The sequence below is a fragment of the Polypterus senegalus genome, chromosome 6 (genome assembly GCF_016835505.1).
Source record: "Polypterus senegalus isolate Bchr_013 chromosome 6, ASM1683550v1, whole genome shotgun sequence".
Taxonomy (NCBI): domain Eukaryota; kingdom Metazoa; phylum Chordata; class Cladistia; order Polypteriformes; family Polypteridae; genus Polypterus; species Polypterus senegalus.
In genome coordinates, this window is record NC_053159.1 from 76,564,616 (window position 1) to 76,582,806 (window position 18,191).

The 18,191-nt window shown below is 37.7% G+C and overlaps 1 protein-coding gene across 2 annotated transcripts in view; it reads right to left on the reverse strand.

Moving 5' to 3' along the window:
- The window catches only part of col18a1b (collagen type XVIII alpha 1 chain b), a 315,691-nt gene that overhangs the window by 168,141 nt on the left and 129,359 nt on the right, over positions 1-18,191 (reverse strand). Inside the window, exon 1 of one of the 2 annotated variants that reach the window (XM_039756369.1) lies at positions 55-1,460. The exons of the other annotated variant lie outside the window; for it this stretch is intronic. Within the exon in view, the coding sequence (XP_039612303.1) occupies positions 55-1,324 (1,270 nt within the window). The 5' untranslated portion in view covers positions 1,325-1,460. Of the gene's footprint in view, positions 1-54; positions 1,461-18,191 lie in introns of those variants that run through there. 2 annotated transcript variants of the gene reach the window in all.

Sequence of the window (18,191 nt, forward strand, 5' to 3'; positions counted from 1 at the left end):
CAAGATGCTTAGTGAAATTAATTGTGTGGGTTGATTGGATCTCAGATTGGTTACCCTTGTCATTCCTCTTAGTTGTCTCATTCGAGTGGACCAAAGCATTGTTGAGCAGGTGCCTCTCAATCTTCTGTTCACTTTCTGAGCTGACATTAAGAAGCAAATGTTGCCAGGTGGATGTGTTGGTTGCTTTCAAATCACTTTCCACTGATCCATTTCCTGGGGCAGTCACAATGGTTTCATTTTTTGGAAGACTAAATTCCTCTGGGCTCTCACCCATCGAGGATCCATTCTCTCCATCACCAGACACTTCCATATTGTCCCTTGGAACAATCTGCAGAAGATCTGCATCTGTGGCTATTTTTGCAAAAACGTCATTTTCCAATGTTGAAGGAAATGCAACTTTTGACGGCTCTGTAGCTTGCAATGTTGTAACCATAACAGTCTTGGGTTCACTTGTTACAGACACTTTACTGTCTGAAACATCAGTCAAGACCACAATGGAAGCAGATGTCTGTACAGTTGTTACTGGGCTCAAAGTTGATTTTTTATACCAGTGTTGAACAAAATTGCGTATGCCTTCAGCTACATTCAGAATCTCTGCACCAACTCCAGCAAGATTCTCAGTTGTCAGGTTTGTTCCATTATCAGGTTTCAAAATTGTTGCATTAGGAAGAGCCATGGTCATTTCTCCTTCATAGTTTGAAGTTGTCATCCTGTCAGTTGTATCATTCAAAGTTGTTTCATTATCAATGTCAAGGAGTTTACCAAAAGCAGTTTGATTTGTAGTGCTAACAGATGCCAAAGTTGTTCCATTGTCAAAGTGGAGCGTGGGCTGCAGTGTCCTGTTATCAGAGCTGATGATAGGCACAGTTGTTTCACCATCAGGACTGAGAGTGGTTGTTGGCAGCACACCATCAAAACTGAGATTGGACAATGGTTGCTCACTATCCGGACTCGAACTAGTCAAAGTTTTCTGACTGATACTACTACCAGTGGGCAAAATTGTTGTGCTTTCAGTGTCCACATCGTTTACGTTTTCAGGTCCCAAATCAGCCAACTGTGCCCCATCGTTAGTACTCTGAGTAGGCAAAGCTGTTCCGCCATCAGGTCTCAAAGAGGTCAATGTTGTTCCATTGTCACTGTTAAACTCAGGAAAAATGGTTGGACCCTTATTCTCAGGCAGGGCCGTTACAGTGGTTACTCCTTTAGTTGTGGCTACTGTACTTGTTCCTTTTGCAAAAAATGAGTACCACCACTGTGCGTTTGCATGATCAACACAGAAAAATAAGAGCAGGCAACCACTCACCAGTCTCATAAACTTGGCCATCAGTCACAGCAGCCGGGTTTCAGGTCTTCAAAACTTTCACATTTACCATTGATGTGTCTCCTACTTGTTCTCAGCATTCACTCCCCCTTTGAGCAGCCACAACACGAGACAGCCCCACACAAGAGTAAAGAGAAGGAGGAGCTGCTTTAAGCAGATTGAAATATACCCACCCTCCGTGCTCCGTTTTTCTCATTGGTCACTCCCCCAAGGCACTTTTTTTTTTCTTTTTTTTTTTTTTTTTAAACATTTCCTTACTTTTTCTTTTTGTTTTGCTATACTTAAGTCAGTAATTGTAAGAATCTTTCTACATGCTATACAAGTAAACATTTCTACAAGTCTACTCATTGCACACTTATTTATTAATCTCAGATTCACAACTGCCAAATCTAGTTGTGCAAAAAAAAAAAAGGGTAGTTATCCATTCTCTTCAGAAGCATAATACGTAGATTTGGGGGAGAGAAAATGGATATAAAATGCAGGGAACTTACAAGCTAGTAAATCTTTCTGTATTAGTGTTTAATCTTTCCTAAAGTTTGTTTTCACATTTAAAATTGAGACAATGCCATAATTAAAGATTTCACTTTATGAGCAACCTTTGGCTTTTCAAACTGACTTTTAATCATTCACACACGCTAAAATACAGTATGTATATACATATACAGTATGTTGCATGTTTTGCAATATTAAAAGTTATTAAACAAAGGGTTGTTTTTGAATTGAAAACTGTAAATATGTGTATGTATGCATAAATATGTGAAAAGAGATTTTGCTGGAGTGGGATTGCAACTGCTTTAAATGTAGTTCAGCACAATTATTGGGCTCGCTATTCTATCAATGTTCTTTTCATTGTATGAGCAATCCACACACTGATCCCCCACAAGAATGATTCTATAATGGAAGGACAGTGGAGGACATTCATTAACAAAACAGGAGTTCTCCATATAATGGGAAGCAGCAGGAGGGCATGTGTGAAATGTGGCTTTCTGCTACCCACTATAAGCAGCTTGGGGACAGGACATTGCCTTTCTCTTTAAAACAAAGTGGGAGTCAGGAGTTGCAGGGACTTCTGGAGCCTTCAGTGAGAGTGCCAATGGGGTTTAAGTCTGATTCTGAAGTTGCTGTTGGATTATACTCAGAAGAGGTTCACAGCTAGAGTTTAAAAGTCCTTCTATCCAACAGATACATCAGCTTACAGTCAAGGTTAACAAAAAAATATAATGGCTGTAATCACAGGAGGAAGACAGACAAGAAGATGAGAAAGACTGGTTCACAGTGCTTACTTTAGTACTTTAAAATAGAAGAGAGCCCTAGGCACCTTGTCTGGTGGATAGGTGTGCAATAGGTATCTATTTTTCTTTTGTTATTTTGTACTGTGTGTGGTATATATGGGTGCCAACTCATTATAAGCATTGGGGAGACAAATGAATTACAGGCTAAAACATAAATAATAATCCAACAATAATGATGATGATCATCATCATCATAATACTAATAATAAATAAAAATAATCATCAACTGGCATAGCATAGTAGACACAGATATGGCAAAATACATTTAAAAAACATCAGCACAGCAACAGGACTGCAACTCTTGGGTTTGAATGCATTGATAAAGGCTGATTTAATAAATCTCTCAAATGGACTTACAATAAGCTTGAATTAAAACTACTCAAATAGCATTCGCTGGTGTTCACAGCCATCTATAATTTCAATGATTACACTCTTCAAATTTACTCCTGGTATGCTAAAAAAGTTCACTTTGTCCAGTCTGCAGTAGTCCACAGCCGGTATTTCAAAGCCCTATTTTGTCCTTTAAGGAATGGCTCTCTTACTGCCACTCGACCTGTCAAACCTACAGCACAAAGTCTCCTCGTCACAGCAGACAATGAGACGTACTTATTTTAACCACTGTTCAGCTCTGCTTCAAACTGATGTGCTGTGAGGTGCCCATCATGCAAGCTAGTAACCCTCAGAAACTTGTCTTCTGATTTAGTTGTGATTTTGGCTCTGTCAGATCTCTTCTAGTTTTTTCCAGTTTCCAATTGCCTTGGAATTATATAGGACACCTGTACTCACTGACACTTTGATTTCTTTGCTATTTCTTGAAATGAAAGCCCTGTACTTTTAAGAGTAATAATGCTCTGTCTTGTTTCATTTGATAATTGCTATTTTCTTGCCATTATAACTGAAATTTACATCTTTCTGCAGTATAATATTGTCTAAATAGTACTTCAGAGGGTATAGTAACACAGTCAGTTCCAACTCTGCTTTAAGGCAGAGAGAGGGCTTTTAAGTAATCAACTGAAGTTGGGACACCTGTACAAACTGTTTGCTTCAACTTTCAAAGCTTAATTTACTTTATTGTTGCAGAACATCTGGAGGTTGTAACCTATTAGATGTTCCCTCAGGAAGGTCCATTTGTAATATTCTGAAATGTCCTTTTTTTCATTTTTAACTAACCTAAACTTTAAATTTAAACCTCTGTCAGTATACTGCTCACCTTTTCAACATTTTAGATCATTCATTGCATTTCAACAGATTAAATCTGAAGAAAAACCGAGGTTTTCTAAAACTTCTGACCAGTAGTGTAAGCGCGTACACACACACACACACTCACATGCACATAAGAGGCATGGTAGGTACACTGGCTCGCACAGCTGCCTCACAGCTTGAACAGCACAGTGCTTTTGTATGTTAATCTACTGTAACCATTGTGGTCTTTGGCTGGATTGTCATCCCAGGCCAATACCCCCAGGCCGCCAGATGGAGTCCTCCCTGCAGTATGGAGGTGCCCCGAAGACCAGCAGGGAGTCATGGATTATGTAGTTTTTATACACGACCCTGCTGGATACCACAGGGGCCGCAAGAGGGAGCTGCAAGGAGGACCGAAGACTCATTTGTGCCCTATAACCCGGAAGTGCGTCAAAGGAAGAGCGGCATGCTTCCGGGGTGAGAAGAAGGACTCATATACCTGACCCGGAAGTGATAGAGAATCACGTAGACTGGGGATTGGGAACAATTCCGGGTCAGGAAGGATAAAAGGACTGTGGGAGCTCCATGACGGCGAGCGGAGCTGGGTGGAAGGATGGCAACGCGTCTGGGAGTGGTGGAGAGTATTACTGATTTATTATTGTGATTGTTTATGAGTATAGTGGAAGAGAGGGTGTTTTGTGCACTGTGGCATTTAAATAAAGTCAACTATTGGACTTTTTCCTGGTGTCTGGAGTCTTGGACAAGAGTTCAAGGGAGCGCTACGGCCCTAATCTGTCACAACATACATATTTTTTTTTTTTACTAACAGGACTAAAAACTTGGGTGTGTTGTTGAGAGATGTATTCAGCACAAGATGTGATTAATATTTCACTTTGGTAAGTCTCTTTTAGCCTCATTTTTATACTCAGCTGTTATTTGACTGGATGCAGCACATCTGTTATTGCATTCTGTGTCAAGCTGTCAGCAACAGTTCTGCTGGCAAGATATTTTTGGGGTGAATGCCTTGACTCAATATTCCCATGACTGTGCCATGTATCTGACACATTTACACCGTGTCTGGCATTCACAACCACATTGCATTCAAATGCGTCTTAAACTAAGTCTTGCCCATCTAACCTCTAAATGGCACATAAATGACTGCACTTGCCTACTACTTCATATTGAAATTTGTGCATGTATGATGTTATTACTAACAGCACTCATTTACACTGGAAGTAAATGACATTTACTGCACCTAATATACCACCCACTCCATGTATATAGTATAAAATACTAATCTTAACTGTAGTCTGTACAAGAGTAATGAGTTACACTCTAAGTTCAATAGGTCTGTTTTTGTTTCTGTAAACCTGAGAAAAACATCTGGATCATATTTACTCTTTAAATGGTGGAATCAAACTCATATAGACAGTGAAAGGCAGACCTTGGGAATGTAACTTAAATTCCTATTCCTACCCCCTCATCCTTAACCACTGTTTTCCAAATCCCACCCCTTTTTTCAACAAGCTGTAAATAATTCAAAGTGTCTGGCCTACACAATTTTACTTAGCATCATATACTATAGTGAGACAGATTAAATATGGCTTTGAACTCCCATCTATATTTTGCATTGTTTTGCATGTACTATAACCATGTGTAAGTTATAGGAATGTTAAGCCCAGTTGAAAAATGCTTCCATACTATGTAAATCTGTGCATTATGTTCCTTCAGAAATACTCCAATCCAAGTTTAAAATATTTACATCACATTTACATTATGGTCTGATCCTCAGTTTAACTTTTCTTTGATATTCTAGCAAATAAACACAAAGTTTAAAACTAGTGCTGTTTCATGATGTGAAGTTCATGATACTGTGCTCCAGTCATAAATCAAAAACAGACAACAAAATGATTACTAAACATTCACAAAGGAAACTAGAGTTAAAATACAATTATCTTCATTTTGTACCTTACTGTTGTAATAAATATTTTGAATCATATTATTTCAAGTAAAACCAAGTGACAGAGATGCAACATGAATCTATGTAATAGCAAAATGACTAACAGCTCAGTTTTTCTGCCAAAACTCAAAACAAAAATTACAACATTGCTTACATGGCAAAACTATCAAATGAAAACAAGAAAATCAGAATTTCCGGTGATAGGAAGCCTATCTGCTTTTTTCCGTTCTAAACAAGAAAACATCTGATTTGCCAACATGGCGTCATATTCCACTCCAATAATACTGATAACACCCAGCTCTATGTAAAGCTGTTCCATTAAGCACAATCAGACTGTTTGCTCATCTGACTTTTAAAATACTTGAAATATTATATTTTCTTTTTGCAATACACCTTTGCTCTGGCCAAAAGATCCCATCTTCCACAAACGCACCTTGGAGGTATACTTGAAAGTATCTAAATCGGATCTCACATCTCTGCCATAGAAACTCCTTCTATGATCTGCACATTATTAAAGTGAGATCCTCCTTCTCTGCTACAGACAAATAAATGCTTTGTCAAGTGTCCATGGTCTTCAGTTGTATTAATGCATACATTCCTACTCCATTTACTCCTTATGAATATACTGGATATCCAAATGCATCCTGAGCTAACTTAATATGACAAAGCTTTGAAATCCAGGTTTAGCAAATGTCCACTCATCCTTGTGGGATATATTGTTGAAGCACATTGTAGATACAATTATGATGCTCATTCTTTTGTTACTATTCACATCAAGGTGAAAGATGCTGTTTCAATAGTTACAGTATGTCTCTCCTGTACTTCACCATGATGATGCTGTCTATTACCTGCTACCCACTAAATCAGAGTAAGCTCCAATCCATCATGAAACCCACCTACTCTAGTTGAGGATAGTGAGGTACGGTCATTCTCTTTGAAGCTTTTAATTCTGACTAAAGCAAATAATTTGAGTTAAATATCACTTATTCCTTGGAGATGTCTATGCTGTACTGCATTTGTTTTTCATTATACAAATAACACTGAGTTGATAAATACAGTGTTGCCAAAATATGTTTTGGGTCCAATGACCCTAAACTGAATTATGCCAATCTGAAAATAAATGGCTTGATTATTGCTCTTGTGTGATCAAAGTCACAGTCAAATACTGACTGCATAGGAACGACACAACACTCCGCACAATCATACTACCTTTATATTTGCTTTCCTATAATTTGCAACTTTTGCATTTTATTCAAACATCAATAAGTATTCCAAGAATGCTTTAAAATGTGATAATGTGAAAAACACCATATAATTTTACCAGCATATGGGAACTATTTGATATTATATTCATAACCAGAAAACTTAAAAAAGAAGAAGAAAACCAAAAAGAAACATTTATCTGTAAACAGGACGCTTAATGTACACGGCTTGCAAAAAGGCTTCCATTTACCTGTTCTGAAATATAACGAGTATTGCTTAATATGATTCTTTATTGCTTTTTGCACTGACATAAGGAAATGTAAAATATGATTATTATTTAAACATTTAAAAAGAAGAAGGTAAATAATTAGATGAACTTCCAAAACATTGAGAAATACAACACAGAGAAGTATGAAATGAAAAAATCCCTAACACTGAATCACCAACTAGTCATCAGCAACCTGAGTTCAATCAAATCCTGAATGTTTTACAACAAATAATAGTAGAAAAGGTGGCACAGCAGCATAGTGGTAGCATTGCTGCCTTGCAGTAAGGAGACCAGGGTTTGCATTCTGGATCCTACCTGCATGGAGTTTGCATGTTCTCTCTGTGCTCGAATGGTTTTCTCCCACAGTCCAAAGACATGCAGACTAGGTAGACAGGCAATGCTGATCTGGTGTGTGTGTGTTCTCTTTGTGATTGACCGGTGCACTGTCCAAGAAATTACTCCTGCCTTATGTTATGGTATTATATGCTAAAAGTAGAAAGCTACACATCAATCTACCCCTGTCCAACTACTCTTTTTTTATTTTAATTCTCAATATGGAGAAACTTTTTTCTGCTAATATTCTCTATTGTAATTGCTATTACCCTCTGATATAATACTGCTTTGCTGATATTATGATAGTATTGTAGACAGACTGCACAAGGAAAAAGAAATGAAATAAAGGAAATGGGTATAAACATGAACCAACTCATAAAGAACAAAAAAAAAAACAATTGTACAACACATGCCTAAACAACTCTTCCAATGTAATTTGAAACCAATCCTTTGCTTTCACACTGTATGTTTCTATTGTTTACTTGCTTATCATTTATGTAGTTACAATACAGAATTATTTTTAAAATTGACTTTTACTAGATTTCATACTTTTCCATGGCTTCTTGAATAATCTCTATTTATTTTGCAATGAAACAGGTCAGGAATATGTGTATATATTTATTATTTAATATACTACAGTGAGCACCTGGGTTGGTTGCTACTTTGATGTTAATATTCCCAGAACAGGCACCAAGTACCAACCTATATGAACTGGAAAAACAGGTAGGAACATGGATGAAAGGTTATACCACAAAGCATTAACATAGAAAAAATAAACGTATTGTAAGCCACAAAAACATATAAACTCAAGTTGGAACATTACAAAGGCAACTTCTCACCAAAAAAACTCTGCTCCAAAATGCAATCATAAAGATGATGTGGTTATAAGCAAGCATGAGAACAATGGGACTACAAGATGCTGAAATTAATTCAGAGACAATTTAGAATCACTGGTCAATCCAACTGATATATGCTGTAAACATTCAATAAACTTTACATATACTGTCACAGTGCACAGGGGAATATCTATAGTAAATAACTCCAGATGCCTCAAGAGTACGCTCTTTATCTCAGAGTTGTTCTGAGTTAACCCTGCCCAGTGAGGTCTATGGAAAGGTACAGGAGGTCTTGGAAAGGAAAAAGAAGTACAGTAGGAGAATGTGGTTGGTCTTTTCTGGTCAGATAAAAAGAGCACAGCACAACAAGCCTACAGTTACCTTCAAGCAGACTGTGCTGCGAATAGAGCATACAGAATGACAATAGTGAGCCAAATCCTGTAAGAACAGGTAGATAAAGGAAAAGCTGTCAACTTAAAGGCACTTTGGTGAGCTTTTTCTGTTTGTAAGGACTGTTTACAAGTCAAAAAGAGCCAGACTCAAAATACCGCTTTCTATCAAATGTTACACTTTATTTATGTAATACATGCATCTTTAGTTGAAACAGATGAAAAATTGTTTGTTTGTAGTCACAGTATCTTTATTCAGTCTATCAAAGTAGAATTTGTGTCCAAGTGCCCATTACATTTTGAGTTCTGGGTTTTCTAAAAGGCCATCAGTTCTCACATCATGAGTACTTGCCAAATAGAGAGAATATTCATAGCAATCAAGACGCATGCACTAGGAAAGGGCAAAATTAGTGCCAAATATTTCAATGATATCAGTAGCTCTCACTAGGCATATTCAATTGGCACCTCTCGCATTACTGAAACAGTCTTAAACAAATCTTAGCAATCAAGCACCTAAAAACATGCAGGGAGGGTGCAGAAGAAAAAGTCAGCGGTATTCTTCAAAGTCTTGTTTATATAAATTTGCATTAAGAAACAAATCAATCAATCTTGACATGGCCAGTTAACAATTCTCCTATCATCCAAGAGCACACTCAAGTACACACACAAACCTAGACAAGTTAGGAGCCAACTTAGTGTCACCTTGCACATCTATGGCAAGCACCTATGATCAGATCAGATGCTCAGATTTAGATACAGGGAGACCTTGCAAACTCAACAGTGTCTCCTAGAGCTGTGATTTCATTGCATTTGATTGGTTGTACTTAATCTGCACTTCATTATGTTATGAAGTCCTTTTATTCCAAATGAGATGGCAAAGCACCTTACAGAAAGCAGGCTATTAGTTGATAATCAGTGGTTGGTGAATATTCATTTCCTAACAAAAATAAGAGAAGGAAAAAGTGTAGCTCACTGTAGGAGTGCTGGTTTATAATGCTACGGTTTTACTTTTAGTAACAAATACCAATACTTTCAAAAAAAGTGCTAAATAAGTGTAATTAAATGTGTACACCTCCAGACAATATTTCATGATTATTGTAAAGTGTACAAGAGCAAGACAAGAACTACTTCACTTTCATGAATGTTTACATCATTAAATGACCAAAGCCTTACTTTAAACACAGAGCTGCCTCTACTCCTGCCTGTGCTGTGAAATTACAAGTAAGCATGTCTTCTCAGACTTCAGAGTGAGTTAATTACAGGTACACCATGGTGGCTTTGATATATACCAACACTTTTGATTCAGCTTATTCCAAAAATAAGCACACATTTCTTTGTTTGCCTCTAAATGCTTACAACTGTTGGGTGTGGCACAGAAGAGTAGGAGGTAGCGCTGCCTCCCAAAAGTGCTTAGGACCAGACTTGATTCCAGGATAAGGTTTTTTCAGTGTGAATTTGTGTGGGTGTCCAGAAAAATTAACCCGGGCTTTCAGGTTTGTTTAGGTCACTAACATGCACTGGTGCTAATGAGAATGTTTCAGGCCTGTCTAATACAGGCTCCTGTCTAAGGTCTCTTGTTGCTAGAATGGGCTACAACTCACTTGATTCTGTGAACTGTGCAGAATAAATCAGAACATGGATTGTTTTAGGATTTTCCAATAACCTGCTACGCGAGTACAGACCAGTTAATTTTAGTGCAAACTGAGCAAGACTCAGAAAAATGCATATGGAATAAGCATCTCCAGGTTCTGATGCCACTTACCATTGGTATCTCTGATCCAGAATGCATATCAGTCATGAAAATACAAGCAATGCTGTAATCTGAAATTTAAAGCTGCCTGTTCTTGGTTAATGCCATATGCTTTAAGATAATTAGGCATGTTTAAAATCATTCAGCCATTAACTTATGTATGAACGACTTTTAGAAATGATTAAATACAGTACTATTATTATAATCTTTTTGGTTTACTCTCTATAATACTAAACTAAAAACAATGAAAATGTGCAACAGACTCAAAGAAAACTGAAAGTTATAATATTGCAAAGGAGTTTCTAGTCAGACGTTTAAGGAATGGGATAAATCCCTTCTCTGCATGACATTTCTAAACCATACCCCAGTTCTGCACCAGCATCCTAAAAATGCATGGCAGGTTGATGTGAGTATGAGCGTGCACAAAAGCATGGTCTGCAATAAACTGGCACTCCATCCGAGGTTCAGTGTTATCTGATAAATCCTAGCTAACCTGTGACCCCACACTGGATTAAGCAGGCCAGAAGCTGAATGAAGGCCCCATCCATACTACTATATTTTCATTAAAAAAGGCACTCTCCAGGGCCAAATACATCTGAAAATGCAGACTATAATCACACTCTGGTTGGATCATGCTTATTATGTGGCCCTTCTTTGAGTGAATCCTGCTCATTACAACATCCCATTACCGGACTGGTCACCCACCGCAGAAGAAAATTGTATTCTAATATGGAAGACATATGGGAGTTACTTTCCATGGTGCTTGTTGTGTTGTTTACCTGATACAGTTTGTGTAGTTTTAAAGCTGCACAAATGGCAAATAATTTACCAATTGCTGCAGTTTTTCCAGTAAATCACGTGTTCCATGGTAGTATCATCCTTTCAAGGATTTTTCTGTGTAGGCGAATGGCTAACATACAAAATGCACTTTCGGTCATTTTAATGTGGATGGATATACTTTCATAAACAATTTAAAGACACTAGTGTGGCTCAAGATTGGTTTTATTTAAAAACACTGTTTTTAAATTAAAATACAGTAGTGTGAATGCAGCCTGAATGATATACACTCATGAGGTGCTAAACATGTTTTGCTATTCCTAATGATTACAATTTCCTTCATTCATTGTGGCTCTTAAAAGTGAGCTTTCCAATTAATTCTGAGTAGAAAAAGGATATAGAAATATTTCACAGGTCTCCAGCACTGCTTATGCTACCCTGGGTGATATATTTGAACTGAATATCACTAATATAATATATATGGAATAATCATGACAGACAGTTAGTAAGGATTACAAATACCCATTAACGACAATATTCTATTGCTACTGCAGGAACATCATGGGCTGTGAAAAGTAAAATGAACTTCAAACTATACATTAGTTTTAAACAAAGACTTTCCAATACATGAAATCATGATTTGATATTACCTAACTCACATAATCCATTTCAGTGTTAGTGGAGGGGGTGATAGTTGGGGGTGTAGAGGCAATCCCAAAGCAGCAGGTTTAAGATGGGAACAGACCCTAAATCAAATACTAGTCACGCTGAGCTGATTTAGAATTACCAATTAGTCTAAAACACATGACTTGGGTATAACTATGGAGTTGCTCGAGCTTAAATGTTATGTCTTTTGCTGTTCCTTTACATAAAGAACCTTTAAAAATGTCAAAAGTTATGCAATCAATATACATACTTGCACTTTGGGTCTTATGGCTATTCATATTGCTCATGCTGTATGCAATTTCTTGATCTGTGTAACATTCAAAGGTTTTAAGTTGTGTTCACTCCTGCCAAGCAGAGGGGGTGTTTGCCAGTTCTGCTCTTTCTTTGAAAGGACTTTTCACATCATTAAGTGCATAGCTAGAAATTGTTTATGGTTTTCTTTCTAATTCTAGAGCACTAATTTTAAATAACAAATGTGGCATTGTTTTGTTTGAGGATTCTCAGCAGCCCTTGGGCATCCCACTCACAACAAGACGGGAGACACTGAAGGAAACTTATTAATGGCACATTTCTGATAAAAGTTTTTCTTTATAAAAAGAACCTTCGGCGCATGGTACAGTATAAGTTCCCAACAAGTAAGGTAGAGAGTGGAACTTTAGGGACCTTCAACCTGATTCAATGTTATTTTGCAAAAATAAGGTGAATAGGTTTGGTGAGCATGTTGGGCTAAATGTCAGTTTTCTCAGAATTGTACTATATCAGACTACCCTTGTATTTAATATTCTCTTCATTTTACGCGCATTTCCCTGGGGTTTAAGTTCTTTACAGACAAGGTTAATCTCTGTTTTCACAACAAGAGAGGATAGGATTAATGTCAGAACAACTGACTTCTGAATAATGATGTGAGTGAAAGACAGAACAGATACCTTTCTCTAACCCTGTGGGGAAAAAATATGACTTTACAGTGCTAATTCCAAAATCCAAAGAAAGCTAACAGACTAGTTGTCTTACTGAACAATCGTCATGCCAACAAGCTCTTAATGCAGCTACCTATAAGCTAGTGGAGTGTCTAACCACTAATGCTTTTTTCTAAGCTTGACTGGTAATTTTAATTAATGAATGCTTTAACCTTTGTTATTTGTGTGTCATTTTCCAGTAACTATCACATACATCAAATTTTACTGTATTTAAAATATGACACTCTTTGCATTTGTCATTGCAATTAAGTATCATTCATACACTGTGATCATTGGTGCTCAGACAATCTTTCAGTTCCTGAAATGATAATCTGGAGTTAGCAGGAGCAGATGACACATGCATCCATTTCCACAAGTGATAGTAATCACTAGTGCTTTACTTTTTTTTTTATAGGCTAATTGTTGTAGCTATTAGGATATGGAGCTTCAATCTGCTTATCTGTGTGCTTTCTGCATTACAGTGTAGAGAAGACCCTGTGTTAATTGAGCTCAAGGTAGAAACAAACCATGGGTAGTAAGTTACTTCATTTCTGGATACACTTAAACAGAGCCACAACTATCCAGTTTAGAATTGTTAATTTTGAAATGTACGAAGAAACCAAAGATACCCAGAGGAAAAGCCATACAAAATAAGTGACCGCAGTATAATCAAAGCCAGTTATTTCACATCTCCATTCTCAAAATACACAATACAGTTGTAAGATTTGCTAAATAAATATTATCAAATGGAAATTTTTGATATCACAGAACATAATTCAGGAAGTCAAACTCTTTTTGCCTCTACTGTAATGGCTTTTATCTGCCTTCTGTGATTTATGTATAACACAGACCTTTGCCTTGATTTAGCTACAGTTACAACCTCATTTTATCACAATGTGATTGCAATTCTCTTTTCTCTTTCAGCAAAATGAGTAGCTCAATTCTAAAAGGTGCAAATTTTAGACCGCTTGGTTGACTATTTTAGAATTGTCCTGAGGGCTCTGCTAATGATGTGTAAAATTATCAAATTATATGTTACTTTACTTTTACTATGCATATTGGAGAGACAATCTGTGGACTGTTTGTTTTGCCAAAATACCCTGTTCAAATTCTGTCACCATCTTTATACCTTATTTGTCTTTGGATTTGTAGATCCACGTTTTAGATGTTATATTGAGCAACTAATTAACTACACATGACACTGTGGTAAAGTGTGTAAGGGGTACGTGGTGGTGTAGCATTTTTAAATATAAACAGTGTTGCTCAGGCTCTAAGAGTGCAGCTGCATGCGGCTGCAAAACTGTGCGGCCCTGGAGTGGTTATTGAGGAAATTAGTTAATCCTGTCTGCATGTGAAGGAGCGATTGGTTAAGCCAGTTTCCTCATTGATTTTCAGCAGGTCATTTGGCACAGCTGCACTCACTGGAGATAAAAGGGCTCTGGGAGTTAGAGATCAGGAGAATGGAAGTAAGAGAAACTGATGAAAAGAGAACAGCAGTGCTGTGGTAAAAAGGCAGTGCAGTCAGCGAAGCCCCAAAGGAGAATGATGAAAATGTTTATCAAATTAGAGATAAACTATATGGAGCAGTTGGAACATAAGAGATTGTGGGTTTCCGGAAAGTGTCGGGATGTGGGAGCCGGCCTCAGTGCTGATCCTGATAGAAACCAGAGGGTGATGGTCCAGGATGGGAGCCAAGTGAAGACTGACTACAGTTACCCAGAGTCTCAGCTTTGCTGAGTAGACCTGTGTGGGTGAGCACGGGGAGACAATGGATGGAACACTGGGACATAGAGTAGATGATCCCGTTTGTGGTTTTACTCTTGCTTTTAACTATGTGGATGAATTATTCCTGTGGTGGGTTGGCGCCCTGCCTGGGGTTTGTTTCCTGCCTTGAGCCCTGTGCTGGCTGGGATTGGCTCCAGCAGACCCCCGTGACCCTGTAGTTAGGATCTAGCGGGTTGGATAATAGATGGATGGATGGATGGATGAATTATTCATTGCTGGTTTTATCTTCTTCACTTCACTGTTTTTATTGGATAATTTATTGGCTTTTTTACTAAGGAGAGCTGTTGCACTATTTATTTGGACACTTTATTTGATTGAAATAAAATAAGCAAAACTTTTAAAGCACGTACCTTTGTCATTATGTGTCCTCACTACACTAGTCCATCACAGTACATTACTATAGATGACCCAGGTTCAAGGAGAGTATGCCAGCTATGGGCAACCGGGGCATTTTTTTAACTCTATGAAATATAGCTTAATAAATATCAGTGTCTATACCTGCAACTATGTGCAGTAGCTGTAATATGTTGTAGAGATTTTCTAATAAACGTACTTTACAAAAGCACTTGTAATAATAGGCTAAGTCAAATAAAGATGGATTGATAATTCACTCATTCTCCAAACCTAAGTGCTGATGCCAATTCCTGCTGCAGTAAGTGCAAGACAGAGACCAACACTGTATGGGGCGCCAGTGTATCAGTGCACACTCCAGTACCTGATCTTGAATTCTGAAATAGGCAATACACCCTTAACACACTTCAGTATTTTTTATAAAGTGGCTTCAGAAAATAACATGTCTGAACAGCACAACAAGATAATTGTGAAACATTACTTAAAAGCTTTTTTTTTTTTGGCTGTGCCGTAGTGACATCAAAGGACCAAAGGATCACTGTTATTCAATAAACTTGGATTATTTATTAGAAAAGATGCAAAACAGGAAAAGGTAAACATTCACTACTAAGTATCACCCACCTTTATATTCAAAGCAACTAAGATTCCCATCTTTCTATGCTCTGAATGTTTATTGCTTATATTACACTTCTTATACTTTTCAGGCACATAATCAAAACAACAGGGAAGTGTTTCCTTACATGCCGCTAAATATTTACATTTTTTCTGAAGCAGGCAAATCCACAATGTATAAAGCTTGCGCCATAATCTCTCTTCGCGGACTTGTTCCTGCTTGTAGCTAACTGAAAAAGTGCACTATTTGGGTAGATTACAAAGTTGTGAGAAAGGAGAAAAGGAGACATCTCATATATCCTCTGTGTTCAACACCGGGTACGGTGGAGGGGCTGGGGGTGGGGACACATCATTATGCTGTAAAGACGAACAAAAAGGGAAATTGGCATTTGACAAGTCTTGCATCTTGTTATTTGCTGCTACAAAGCTCTCATTGTCAGGAGGTTACCCCAGTCGGGATTCATAAGTGGCCTAGTGTGGAATATGTGGGGGATGGGGAAGAGGGAGGAAGGGCAAAGGCTACAAAGGGATAATGGGACTCTCATTGACATTCCTGTGTCCAGTCTTCCGACCCCCTCTTCCAGACATGTTCAGGCCACTTTAAATCACTTTAAATCACTCCTTGTGATAAAAATCAAACTTAAAAGCTGTTGGCTTATTGGTTAACTGCTTCACTAGTATGTAGTGGTATCTGCTTTTAATGAAGTTATAAACACTGTTATTACGAATTGCATTATTGTTTGTTCCTTACTGTGCATTTTATCCTACTATTATATTACAAAATAGGTTTCCTACAGAAAAATGCCTGGTTTCTGCATTCCATATCTTGATCCAAAAAGGCTTTCCATTGCTTGTTCAGATCTGACTGTTTAGTTTTCCCAGCTGCTATTTCCAAACCAGCTGTTCAAGGACTTCAAGTGTTCATTCCTGCTCTCACTCTCTCTACCTCCCTCACAATCCAGATGTGCATTTTTAGGAAGGTCACCACAATTCTGCATACCCAGGACTACACTGAAGTCGGCCATTTGTGCAGTATTCACAGAGGTATGACTTTCTACAAGGTCTCAAGGTTCTACAAGGTTGTAAAAAAAAAAAATGCAGGTGCATGGTGGCACACGAACATCATTGTCAAATTGAGCATAACTTTGTCTAAGTAGCTTAATAAAAAATAAAATAGACAATAATAACCTAAAAAAGCAGAACCATTGTACACCACTTGTGAAGAGGATCTCTTTCTGTTAATAAATTATTAAATCCTTGAATATTGCCGTTAGTTCAACTGGTCTTATTTAGGCCAGTGTGAATAAAAGTGGGTGTATAAAAGCATGCCAAGTGATAGGCCAGTGTCGTGTCTAAGTTTGTTTCTGCCTGAGGCTCACTACATCTGGAACTGGCTTGTATTGTGCTTCCCATGAGCTTGTAATGGAAAAAGAGGGTCTTCAAACTGAATAAATGGAGAGTCTTTTGTACGTAATATTGGAAATTTACACACATAGTGCGAATCAACTGCCCTTATTTAACATTTCACAATATGAAGTTAAAATACAAATTTAAAAATGATCACACAACCAGTACATGGATAAAACAAATCTAATAAGTGTTGTTTGCAACAAATATATTGTTTACTTGCAACCTTGGTCAATTAATATTTTCAAGCAAATTTGTCATGTGGCCAGCTTAAACAAACTTTTTTTTCTCCGTGCCACCTGATGGTCTATGAAGTCGCAACACAGCTGTACCAGCCACACAAAGAACATTTACACATGTGTACCTGTAAGCATACTCCAACTCACATTTTACACTGCTGCCTGATCTGTTTCATGCATGTGTGATGTCACTATCCTAGATGCCCTACAAAAAAAAGTATTTTCATTTGAGGGGTGTAATAGCTGACCATAATGAGAATATTAAGAAAATACTTTGTTATTCTGCATATTTTTATTATACTTTGCATCTTCATTGCTGGATTGAGCATGACTTTGGGATTAATAAACTGTTCACTGAGTATATACCACTGATCCCTTGCAAGACATGCTCTGACGGACCTCTGACAATACCCAGAAGCTCAAACAAAGAAATGCTGCTACTGAGTAAAGGAGTAGCACAGTAGTGCAAACTGATGTACGAGCTCCAGCCGTTGGAGCCCCTGTGCTCTCAACAGCAGTGTGCCAGGTCCATATAAGAGAAGTGGGTATGGATCGAATGCATACTCAGTTAGCCACAAGGCAGGATGGCAGTCAAAACAAACTTTAAAGGAGTCCTCCACCTCTGCAAAACAGAAAACACATTAGACCCTATGAAATAATAATAACAAAGATTTATTACAATTTATAAGACCTATCCATCCACATGGCTCACATGCTGATCAAACAGTGACATCAAAAAATGCTGCATGGCATGGCCAATCAGTGCTCCTAAGATTGGAAGTATGTGAGTGTAGTTGACACTTATTGTTTTACTTATTGCTGGTTTGTGGCCGTTTGTTGTATTTTGCTTGTGGTTATCCTTTT